General features: G+C 33.6%; 1 protein-coding gene across 2 annotated transcripts; it reads right to left on the bottom strand.

Moving 5' to 3' along the window:
* Positions 1 to 518: 518 nt before the first annotated feature.
* On the bottom strand, positions 519 to 6925 carry LOC131937614 (uncharacterized). Of its 2 annotated transcripts, none has more exons than XM_059295167.1 (3): positions 6773 to 6925; positions 5992 to 6215; positions 519 to 3008 (listed from the first exon to the last, which is right to left on the bottom strand). In XM_059295167.1, the coding sequence occupies exons 1-3, from the start codon at positions 6915 to 6917 to the stop codon at positions 2235 to 2237; spliced, it is 1143 nt and encodes a 380-aa protein (XP_059151150.1). In that variant the 5' UTR covers positions 6918 to 6925; the 3' UTR covers positions 519 to 2234. The 2 variants fall into 2 exon arrangements, with proteins under 2 accessions (XP_059151150.1, XP_059151151.1); XM_059295168.1 differs by lacking the exon at positions 519 to 3008 and adding an exon at positions 4678 to 5449.
* Positions 6926 to 12025: the final 5100 nt, after the last annotated feature.

Raw genomic sequence — 12025 nt, 5'->3', positions numbered from 1 at the left:
CAAAAATGTTTCTACAGGGTCTATAACTCAGGTCTATAATTACTTCCATTTGTTTTAGTTTGGGAAGCGACTGTAAATTCATGGGGTCTAGAGGATTTCTTCCTGTTGTAAGCTCCACTGCCTCTTGTGGTAACACTTCAACAACAACCAAATGATTTGTAACGACTTTATTTCACATATGGACCGAGAAAGTCTCGAGTTCGAATCCGGGTTCAAATCAGTAGAGCATCCTTGAACCCACCCAGCTCTGATGGGTACCTAACTCATGTTAGAGAAAGTAAAGGCCAAACTATCCATTCATTAGCCGAGGTCACAGAAACAGGTGAACTCTACTTCACTTGCCCCATAGACAGTCAGGTTTGAGTGCGACATTTACTTATTTCACTTACATTAAGAATGGTGGTGAACAAACATTTGTAATTAGGCAAGTTCTTCAAGTTACTCATTATAAAAATATATATATACTACCAATAGCCAAAGTATGATGAGATACCGGCACACAACAAGAACACATCGTTTTATTTTTTAATACTGAAGTCAAGCTTTGGACAAATATTTTCTGTTACTGTAGTATTACAAGAATAAAATCTGTAAATGAATGAATGTAAGTTTAAACAGTTCATTCACAACCATAAGTTTACTAACATTGACTGCAATAAAAACAAATGTAACAAACATACATCATTAGACTACTGATTGATTAAAGAAAGTACATAAATGGCTTAAAGTAATAACAGTAATACTAAGTCCCAGCAGCAATGGTTTAAATGTTACATTCTTAAAAGATAAACCTGCAATCTGTAGTAATATCATGACATTGGCTTTATAAAAGCTGATAAAAGAATGTCTCTTCTAGTCCACATTTCTATGCTTGAGCTAACAAGGGAAGACACCCACAAATTATTATTTTTTAAAATAAGGTATAGGTTATCTACCGTTTCAGATCAAACTAGAATTGTTTTAATAAAAACCTTGACTAGAATTAAATTAAAGCTCGTGTATTTTTCCCAAAGTAAATAAATTACATTGGAATTTTAATGAAGACTAAAAAGATGCACTCATTCCACTTCATTCTGATCCTAATAGTCTATTTTAAAAATGTTTACTACATATAATTCAATATAATTTATTTCTCTATATTTCAACTTTCAAAATTTCTAAGCATTATGACAAAAAGTGGACAAAACTATATACTGAACACACAGCTATCAACATCTAATCAACTGACCACTGGGCATTTTTTACAATTGAGTATCACAGAACTTTTTTCACAAAGCTAAGATTTATACACTATGACTCACATTTAAAATATTAAAGCATCTCTTTCAAATAGAAACATCTGTTTTGTTTTCAAGCTAGTGAGGTATTTTGTCCCAAAAATTAAACATAATTAAAATTTAATTTATGCAATGGAAAAAGTGTGGCAAGTCAAATAACCAGTTGACACATCTCTAGAAATTTGTATCAAATTGAGCTTAGTAAGGGGTTGGCATGGTCGGATAGTTGTGCTTATGAGTGCTAACCTGAATGTCTCGAGTTCGGATCCCGGACTCAAGTCTTTGAGACATCCCTGAGTCCAGCTCGAACATACGTTTAGGGAGACTAAGGTGGATGGGATATTGCCTGAACACACTATCCCACTATACACAGATTTCATTGAAACAGATAAACTCTACTTCATCTGCCGGATCCATTTTGGGCACAAAGGGGAAAAAGGGAATGTTTGAAGTGGATCATCTGTAAGATGTACATGGTACATAGTACAGGATGTGTTGTCACAGCTCTACAGAACAATGTGTGGAGTCATATCTGACATAGGAATGTGTAGGCGACTGTACACAGGAAAGTGTTCCAGTTTTGTAGACAGGGATCAGTGTAGCCTGAATACACCACAGTGGAAAAGTAGTTAATACTTTAGTTATCAACAGCTCTACATCATACATATCAATTAGAACTAATCTGGGCCTAATGCTCAAGTTATAAACATTTGAGAAAATACAGGTAGGTTTTGGTTTAAGAGCTCAGTAAATTTATACATGCTTGAGATAATACTTCTAGGTACACTTATAAAGTGTAGTCAAATAAACTATAGGACCTGTAAACAACAAATGGCCAGGATTTTTTGTACCATTCACAGAACTGTAAGCTTAACTGGCAGAAATTAACAAAAAAATAAAAACAATGACTAGTAGTAGTAGATTAGAACTGTACTGTAAGCTTAATAGTGAGGTAAATCAGTAAAAATGTTTTCGACTAACAAGACTAGGACCTACTTCCTCGTATTCTTTCTTCGATATGAACACTTGTTGATACGTGGAGAGGGAGGCCATGATGGACCCACCCAGCCACTCATAGTGACCCCTCTCTGGCCGCGCACACAGTTTGACGTGGTGGACACCAGGGGGGGAGGCGCACAGAAGCTCTTTCTGCAAACGTTCTGTAAACCCAGGCAGAAAGGTGGTACCCCCGGACACAATCACACACATGTACATATCCTTCCTGCAACTGATGTCCAAACTGTTGATAGAATCTTCAATCAAACCAGACAATCCTTTAAACTCCTGGGAATCATCTTCAGGTTCGAATATCATCTCCGGGCACATATACCGCTCGTGGTCCAACTTGATTACAGAACCATCCGGTAACTTGTACGACCCTTCACATTTAGACGCCATTGGCGTGGACAGTTTTTTAAAATGACTCCTATCCCGAGCAACGAAACAAAGTTTTTCTTTCATGTCTCTGACAATGTCCAACTCGCAGCTGGAGGTGAAGCTGTAGCCTCTCTTGTACAGGAGCTGCTGCAGCTGTAGCGTCAGGTCCCTGCCGCCTAGGTCGACCCTGCGGACACTGTGAAGCTGGGTCTCAGACTCGCATAGGGGCACCACATACGAGACCCCGTCCCCAACACTGACGACAATGCCCTGGTACTGGAACGATGCCAACAGACTGAGGACAGGCTGGTATGCCATGAAGATGGCAGGGGCTTTGTACGTCTCAAACAACACCTGGGGTCCAGAGTAAAAATTCATTTTAACTGTCAGGTCAAGGGTTATAATTTAAGCATCTAAGCACTGACCAAAATAGGTAATTAACTGTCAGGTCAAGGGTTATAATTAAAGCATCTAAGCATTGACCAAATAAAAATCAAGATTTATTAAAACTGTCAGGTCAAGGGTTATAATTTAAGCATCTAAGCATTGACCAAATAAGATCAAGATTTATTAAAACTGTCAGGTCAAGTGTTATAATTTAAGCATCTAAGCATTGACCAAATAAAAATCAAGATTTATTAAAACTGTCAGGTCAAGGGTTATAATTTAAGCATCTAAGCATTGACCAAATAAGATAATTAACTGTCAGGTCAAGGGTTATAATTAAAGCATCTAAGCATTGACCAAATAAGATCAAGATTTATTAAAACTGTCAGGTCAAGTGTTATAATTTAAGCATCTAAGCATTGACCAAATAAGATCAAGATTTATTAAAACTGTCAGGTAGGTTTGAATTCAAAGCCTCTGGCTATTGACAAAATAAAATACCTCACAAAAATTTATTTATAAATTTATTTAGTGCAGGTAACTAACGAACTATAAATATAATTTTGGTGTAGTTTGAAAACGCATTAAATTATTTTTTTATATTAATAACGCAAACGTTCTACTTGTATCACAATGTCCCCCTGTGGTAGGGTAGTTTTGAGCAAAAATCCTGAACTCAAATTTGGATCCTCTTTTTTTGTTGTTGGGCGTTTAAAAATAAGTCAGAGATTTTAGTTATCTTTAATTTCTCATTTTCTGTGCATTTTAAAGCTTAATATTAATTTTTTACTATGTTTTATTAGTTCTTAAAATTTCTATTAAAAAACATTGGCATTAAAGGTCAACAGTTCAAGGTATCTGGCACAATAATGGGATAACAATTAAACCAGTTAAAAAACAATATTTTTAAGACAGAAATTATTGAAGTTTCATACAAAATCCATAACTGAAATTTAGAAAATGCTAATGCCAAAAAAAAATGTTCATTCAAGATTAAAAATGCAATGTCTTTATTAAAAATAAAACAATTTTACACTGTACACAATATTTACAACTTTTACATATCCACAATTTTATTCGAACTCTTCAACATTTATTTTTATTATTAATCCAGTACACAAAATAAATTTAATGATAAATATAGTATAACAAAATCAAGCTGCCTTGGAAATAGCTTGGTTATCATAAACATAAAAATTATCACCAGTTAAATTAACAAGGAGTAAAGTTAACACTTGAATTTTACACATTAACAAGTCTTAGACACGAACATTTTGGGTCAGTTTAACAGTGAATGTACTGACAATGAGGCAATGGACATGATGTGCCAGGTCACTGGAGAACATCTAATATCAACCTAAGTTTTACCCAGCACATATCTGTCTAGCACACTGTCCCTTGTCACACCTGCTGTTGACATCATGAGGGTTGTCCTTGTTGTCTTGTCCATATTCATCATGGCCTTGCCTGCTCACTCATGCATGTTAAAATGCTATTCTCCATAGCACCTGATATTGACGATATGAGGCCCATACTCATCAAAATCTGGCCTGTTTATGCTATCGTGTTCAAATGCTCTTTTTTACATAGCACCTGATATTGACGATATGAGGCCTATATTCATCATAGTCTTGCCTGCTCAAATGCTATTCTCCATAGCACCTGATATTGACAATATGTGGCCCATACTCATCATAGTCTTGCCTGCTCACCCATGCATGTTCCATTGACCTTAGAGAAGCTGTAATAGAGCCCCCAATCCAGACGTGGAACTGTCTCTCTGGAGCGTTCCAGATATTCATCCCAGGGTACTTCTTAGGGGGTAGAGCCCTCAACTCTTTCCTCAAGCGTTCTTTGAATCCAGGAAGCAGAGTTGTCCCCCCTGACAGGGAGATCATATGATACATGTCTTTCCTTGCCTCAACATTACAGTCATTCACAGAATCAACAATAAGGTCAACCAGGCCTTTGCCAGTGTGGAATTCTCCATCAGGCTTAAACAACAACTCCGAACATAGATAGCGTTCGTGATCTAATTTTACAGTAGAACCATCTGGAAGTGTGTATGTTTGTTTTAGCGAGGCTATAGACATGTCAGCACTGTCACTATCGACTACAAAACAAAGCTGCTCTTTCATATCCCTGACAATATCAAGTTCTGCATTCGTCGTGAAACTGTATCCGCGTCGAAACAGCAGGCGCTGCAGGTACAGGGTCAGATCACGCCCGGCAAAATCAATCCGTCTGATAGCTTGGAACTGGACTTGACCCATGAAGATGGGGACACAGTGCAAGCAGCCGTCCCCCACAGACAACATCAGGCCTTGGTGTAGGCCTGTGGCGTGCTTGGCTAGCATGGGTTGCAGCGCTACAAAAGCTGCTGGGGTTTTGTAGGTTTCAAACAATACCTGGACCAAGACAGATACTTCTCGTAAAAACAATGCACACATACAAAGGCAAAGAAAAATACACAATAGTTTTTAAAAAATATAGCTAGTTATTTTTTTAACAGTAGCTAAAAACCACCATTGTGCCATCTAAAAAATTACAGATTACTTTGATACTGAAACTTTGAAACTGGTTAAAAAAAAATTATTCGTAATCTATTATCATCTTTATTATCAATTTATGCATCTAAATACTTGTAGTAATTTTATTTTCTGACTAGATAAAAAAAATTGTTGACCAGTAAATACACGGGTGGGGAATTTTACACATACCATCTTCATCAGAACTTTCAAAATAACTCACAAACTTGATAAATAAAGATATAGATGCCCCTCTGTTTAAGTCAGATTATCTATCACTTTTTATTAAGTAAAAAAAAAAAGTATATTTTATTTGAATATTATTGTTTTGACTACGCCTTTTAAAGCTTTTTATTTGTATACCACATACAGTTGGAGAAAATACCAGTATCGTTATAGGTCTGGGTGTAAAAAAGTACAACCTGCGCCGTTTTCTCTCTGTTTCCCTTTGGGTTGAGTGGTGGTTCACTGGTGAGGATTGGGTGTTCCTCAGGTGACAGCTTGAGGTCAGAGAAGAACGTGTGGTCCCAGATCTTCTCCATGTCCTCCCAGTTGACCACAATGCCATGCTCTATGGGGTAGCTCAGGTGAAGCAGTTCTCTTCTCTGTTGGGCATCAGTCCCAACATAAGCCTCATCTATAGACTCTTTTTAAAAAATTATTGTAATAATTTATTACAATAGCTAATAACAATAATCTTGATATATTTTTTAAAACAACTATATAATTTTAGATAATAATCTGATAAAATAATCCGGTACAGCAAACTACAATCAGTAAAAAAAATACAACTAACTGCATTTTTCAAAAATGTTTAAATAAGTTTGAATAAACAATCATGTAAGAGCATAGTAAGTCAATAATTACATCAATACTCTTTGACATTAGTATTGTGTTCTCTCAACATGGACTAATCTATACTAAAAAAAATTCTATAATAAGTAAATGTCAATCGATTACAAAACAAAGCGCAATAAGGGTAGTAAATACAGAAAAACTTTTTAACAAAATTTTTTTTTTACAATATTGCTCTCAACTAAACTTGTAAAGCATTCAAATTTCCATAAAATCCTAACTTTTTGATAATAGTTCAACTATCTGGAATAGTAAACAGCCGTCTAGATTTTTAACTATTTCAAATTACAACTATTTATTGTATCATGAGGAAATCTTTTACAAATCAAAGTAAAACAAGACTTTTACCAAGCAGGAATTTTCGCCGCCCTACAATGCTGGGGAACAAGGAAGAGGGGGTCTCATCCCCAGCTAACCCTGCCCGACAAGTGCCAGACCCACTGTCAAGGACAATAGCTGGATGGTCATCAAATGACAGCTGGGCCCCACTCATTATGTTCCCTAATCTAGCAGAAAAAGAACCACATTAGAGAAACATTGATAACTGTTGTATGTCATTCTATTTAAATTTACAAGTTAAAATTAAAACAATCAAAGCAAACAAAAAAAAAAACATTTGTAAAGCAGTATAGGACTTAGAACTATAGATCTAGATATTGGTAATCTATGGTCTTAGGTGCGTAAAATGGCCTAGGTTAGTAATGTGAGAAAAAGTTGCCTCACTGTTAAGGCTTCAATAAAAGTATATTGTGATATATTTGTGTCAAATATTATAGATAACTGAATAATAAGCCAAAATCAATATAGGCCAGAAATAAACTTTAAACATCAGTGTTTGCGAGCAAGATTTGCTATATAGACAGCAGCCATCTGTAAGTTGGAGTGGTTTCCCCTGAATCTCTAACTATAATTTTACCAAAAAAAACTTAAACAAGATGGCTGCTAAAGTAAATAAGCTTGGTTTTTATCTGAGGAAAATATCGCAAGTCTTTATTTATTACTGAAAATTTTTAATACCATTGTTTAAAAGCAGGTACATTAATGAAACTTTGAAACATTTTGTAAGTTTAAAAAAATAACTCCTCCTAAAAATGTGAAATAATTACTCATATTTAATGAGTCACCTTTTTTTTCACATTACTAGCCTCGGCTGATTTTACGTAGCTAAGTTAAACAATAGCTTACCAAATTAATTTGAAATTATCTATAATATTTTATTAAAATATATGAAAATATACATTACTACTAGAGATTCTACTAGATTCTAGTTTTGGCCAAATTTACGACACTAAACTAAGGTTTTACTGAAGACTAGATCTATGTATGTCAATGTGACTAGGCCTAAAAAAAAATTAGTCGCCCTTAGTAGTAGTCTCTTAGTTATTTATTTTATAGCGCTTATTTATCTGGGCTTTTGGGACAACTAGATCTAGTAGATACTAGAATAAGAATAGATCAAGTAGATCTAGAATCTACTAGATTTCTACTAGTGAGTAGATCTCTAGATCTAGACTAGATTTCTAGATCTACATCTCTAGATCTAGATCTAATCTAGACTAGATCTAGACCTCTATATCTAGTGTAGTTATTAGTTAAATCTACAATAACAATTTCAATAATAAATATTAAATATTTAAATAATATGATGATGAGTAGAACTCATCTTGTAAATTGTAAAACTAATTTTAATTTATTAATTATTAAGGCTAGTTATTATCTAGATCTAGATCTAGAGTATACACCTTGGTTAACTGATAATTTGTTTAATTAAACTGACGGCTGTTTTGTTGATAGAATCTATCTTTTAAATTTTAAATGTCACAGTGTCCAGCCTAACCATTCATTTTTTTCATGAAACTACATCGGCCAGATTTTTTTTTTTGCAAATACCAGATATAGATCTAAGTCTATATACTATAAGACTATATATATAGACGTGTTACATTTAAATAATATGATGATGAGTAGAACTCATCTTGTAAATTGTAAAACTAATTTTAATTTATTAATTATTAAGGCTAGTTATTATCTAGATCTAGATCTAGAGTATACACCTTGGTTAACTGATAATTTGTTTAATTAAACTGACGGCTGTTTTGTTGATAGAATCTATCTTTTAAATTTTAAATGTCACAGTGTCCAGCCTAACCATTCATTTTTTTCATGAAACTACATCGGCCAGATTTTTTTTTTTTGCAAATACCAGATATAAGTCTATATATAGACGTGTTACATAAATAACCAGGCCTCAAAAGCCCAGAATTTTAAATAGGTCTAGATCTATAATCAATAGTATAGGTTGTACGAAATTACCTATATATTTATTTTAGCAGATCTATTGATAACTATTGTATTGTTATGTTTTAAGCTGAATTATTATGACATAATCTTGACTCATTAGCCTAAGGGTTGTCAAAAAAATGAATGTTTGATTAGGCCTACTGCAGACAAATATGCCTAGATCTAGTTCATTATTCATACTTTGACGGCATTAAATAAAAAAATTTAGTTAGAAAACAGTATCTTAAATATTGTCATACATAAACAGAACCTTCGCTGACTACAAATTCAAAACCGATTATAAACGCGCTAATAGGACATAACAAGTCTGGCATAATCACACAACAAAGCATTGAGTTAATGAGTTAATACACTTACATTACAAAATTAAATGGATTTTCCTGTTTCACATTACACAGATCTAATATAGAAAAATCTATATTTTTTTACTCCGAAATATCGGCGTAAAGAGTAATAAACACATCTGGCAATTGTGATAGTGATAATTTGTGGAACAATCTTCCTAATAAAATAAAGCTATCCAGATCTGAAAATATATTCAAATCTAAACTAAAACTACAATTATTTAATGACCTCTCTAACTGACTCATTGTAACATTTCTCATTCATCTATTATATTCTCTTTTTTATCTCATTTTGTATTATAACATTATTTCTTTATTCCACATTTTTATTTAGTGCTATGTTACTGCTATGTGTTATTGAATTGTTTTATTTGTTTAAACGGCCAATGTGAAAAAAGGCCTTCGTGCCTACAATTGTAACCGTTTTTTGTATAAATTTGAATACTGATAGCAGTGGCGGTACGCACCTGCAGTGGAGGTGAGTGCTTTTTTTTTTTTAAGTTCACATAGATCTAGGTCTAATTCAATTGAAATATAATTTAAGGGATCCTCCATAGATGAGGTCAAAACGAGTCACCTTAGTGACCTGTGAGTTGGAGTTGGATTTTGGGGACCAGGGGTGGAGAGGGGTTTAAAAAGTGTGATGTCAATTCTAGCATTTTTTTTTAAAAGATATTTTTAACCTGAAATTTAGCAAGATCTTTTTAATTTTAATAATACTTTTTTGTCATTTTTAACCAAAATCTATTAATGAATCTAACATTGATCGGAATTGGCACTTTCAATGGTAAGTAAATTGATTACAAAGTTCCGTACAAAGGGAAAATACCCAATATTTTTGGGCGAAATCATCTCTGTCTGGTTATATCCCTTAATAGATTGAAGAGAAAATGGCAGTAAAAAATAAACCGGGAGTGATCTCCCCTAAACTTTCTCGAATATTCTTATATAAAACAACAGGGGATGGGAACTCGGGATATAGACATGATTTTTAATCCATTTTAAATACTTCAACTTTTTAAAATAGAATAAAATCTCGTGGAAAAAGAATTGCACACCAATCGAACGCCAAATAAAGATGTGCATAATAGTGCGCAATAATATTATTAGTACTTTATAAATTTACATGCGTTTTTTTAGAAATTGGAAATAGCGTAAATTACTACTTCCGGTCAACGGAAATTACTCAAAATTTGATAGAAGGTAGAGAATTAGATCGTTTACTTACTTGTGAAATTTCATTTATCTATCTGAAATAGTACTCAAGTTACAGGTTTTTGAAAAATTCAAAGTAAAAAAAGTACCACTTCCGGTCATCGGAAATCGCTCAAAAGTTGGAACGGATCTACGATTTTGATAAAATACTTATATATGAAATTTCATCAACCTAGTTGTAACGGTACCCAAGTTATCGTGTTTAAACACAGACACACATTCACACACACGAACACACAGACATACGAACAACATTGCAAAATTATGTTTTTCCATATCAGTGAGGTGTAAAACGTCGAGATTTGTGAAAATCTCGATTTTTTTTTTGATTTTTTTTTTTGCACGATTACAAGACTTTCTCTATACTTCGTATATACGAGAAAGTAAAAAAAAATTTACCGATCAAGAAACACTACTCTTTATTTACTGACATTTTAACAACATTCACAATTAACTTGGCTACCTCCCTTAGACGCAGAATCTGGTGGGTTTTTTTTTCTTTTTAAAATAAAGTATTTTGAAGGAAATAAATGCAACATTATAAAATTTACAGTTTTTATTATTAATGAAAAGTGATGCGTCTACTGTATTTTTCATTTTATTTTTTTAAATATTTCCATAATTATAACAACTTCATACAAAATTATTCACGCAACTCCTTTGCATTGACAAATATAAAAAAACAAGATCTGTCACTACTTTCACTACATCAGAGTTGGGTTAATTTCGGGTTGGCTCTACCGTGCGATCACGCCGTCCTATCCTTTTAAACTAGCATATCGGGTGATGAAATCTGGACACACGTTGTAAAGCGAATACCTCTGCGGTAAGCGAGCGATAAAGAGACAGAAATAGAACCCATTATTATAGCGCTGTGTATGACTATAAACTTAGATAAAAACCTCATAAAAATAAACCGGGAGTGATCTCCCCTAAACTTTCTCGAATATTTTTATATAAAATAACAGGGGATGGGAACTCGGGCTATAGACATGATTTTTAATCCATTTTAAATACTAAAAGTTTTTAAAATAGAATAAAATCTCGAAGACAATTTAATTGCACACCGAGTAAACGCAAATATAAAAAGCGCATAATAGTGCGCAATATTATTAGTACTTTTAAAATTTACATTAGTTTTTTGAGAAATCGGAAGTAGCGTAAATTACTACTTCCAGTCAACGGAAATTACTCAAAATTTTACAGAAGGTAGAGAATTAGATCTTTTACTTACATGTGAAATTTCATTTATCTATCTGAAATAGTACTCAAGTTATAGGCTTTTAAAAAATTCAAAGTAGAAAAAGTACCACTTCCGGTTATCGGAAATCGCTCAAAAGTTGATACGGATCTACGATTTTGATAAAATACTTATATATGAAATTTCATCAACCTAGCTGTAACGGTACTCAAGTTATCGTGTTTACACACGGACAGACACATTCACACACACGAACACACAGACATACGAACAACATTGCAAAATTATGTTTTTCCGTATCAGTGAGGTGTAAAACGTCGAGATTTGTAAAAATCTCGATTTTTTTTTTGCACGATTACAATACTTTCTCTATACTACGTATATACGAGAAAGTAAAAACTGATAATGCTAGGAGAATTTGAATCGACCTTGTGATAATGTAGTCAAAGGCGCCATTGATACTTTACATGCAACGGCCCCAGGAAAGATTTTTTTTTTCCGAAACCGATTCTTCACAATCAGTGTTTCTTCCAGACTTTT

This window comes from Physella acuta, unplaced genomic scaffold (assembly GCF_028476545.2).
Source record: "Physella acuta isolate Inbredline_101_S28 unplaced genomic scaffold, ASM2847654v3 ptg000214l, whole genome shotgun sequence".
Classification (NCBI taxonomy): domain Eukaryota; kingdom Metazoa; phylum Mollusca; class Gastropoda; family Physidae; genus Physella; species Physella acuta.
Note: the sequence above shows the minus strand (reverse complement) of the source record. Positions and strands in the feature narration are given on the sequence as shown.

Excerpts from the sequence above, each read along its gene's own strand:
- LOC131937614 (XM_059295167.1), bottom strand. The coding sequence starts at position 6,917 with ATGAGTGGGGCCCAGCTGTCATTTGATGACCATCCAGCTATTGTCCTT. Across the intron at positions 6,216-6,772 it reads GCGGCGAAAATTCCTGCTTG|AGTCTATAGATGAGGCTTAT; the intron begins GTAAAAGTCTTG and ends TTTTTTAAAAAG. Across the intron at positions 3,009-5,991 it reads ACAGAGAGAAAACGGCGCAG|GTGTTGTTTGAGACGTACAA; the intron begins GTTGTACTTTTT and ends TCTGGACCCCAG.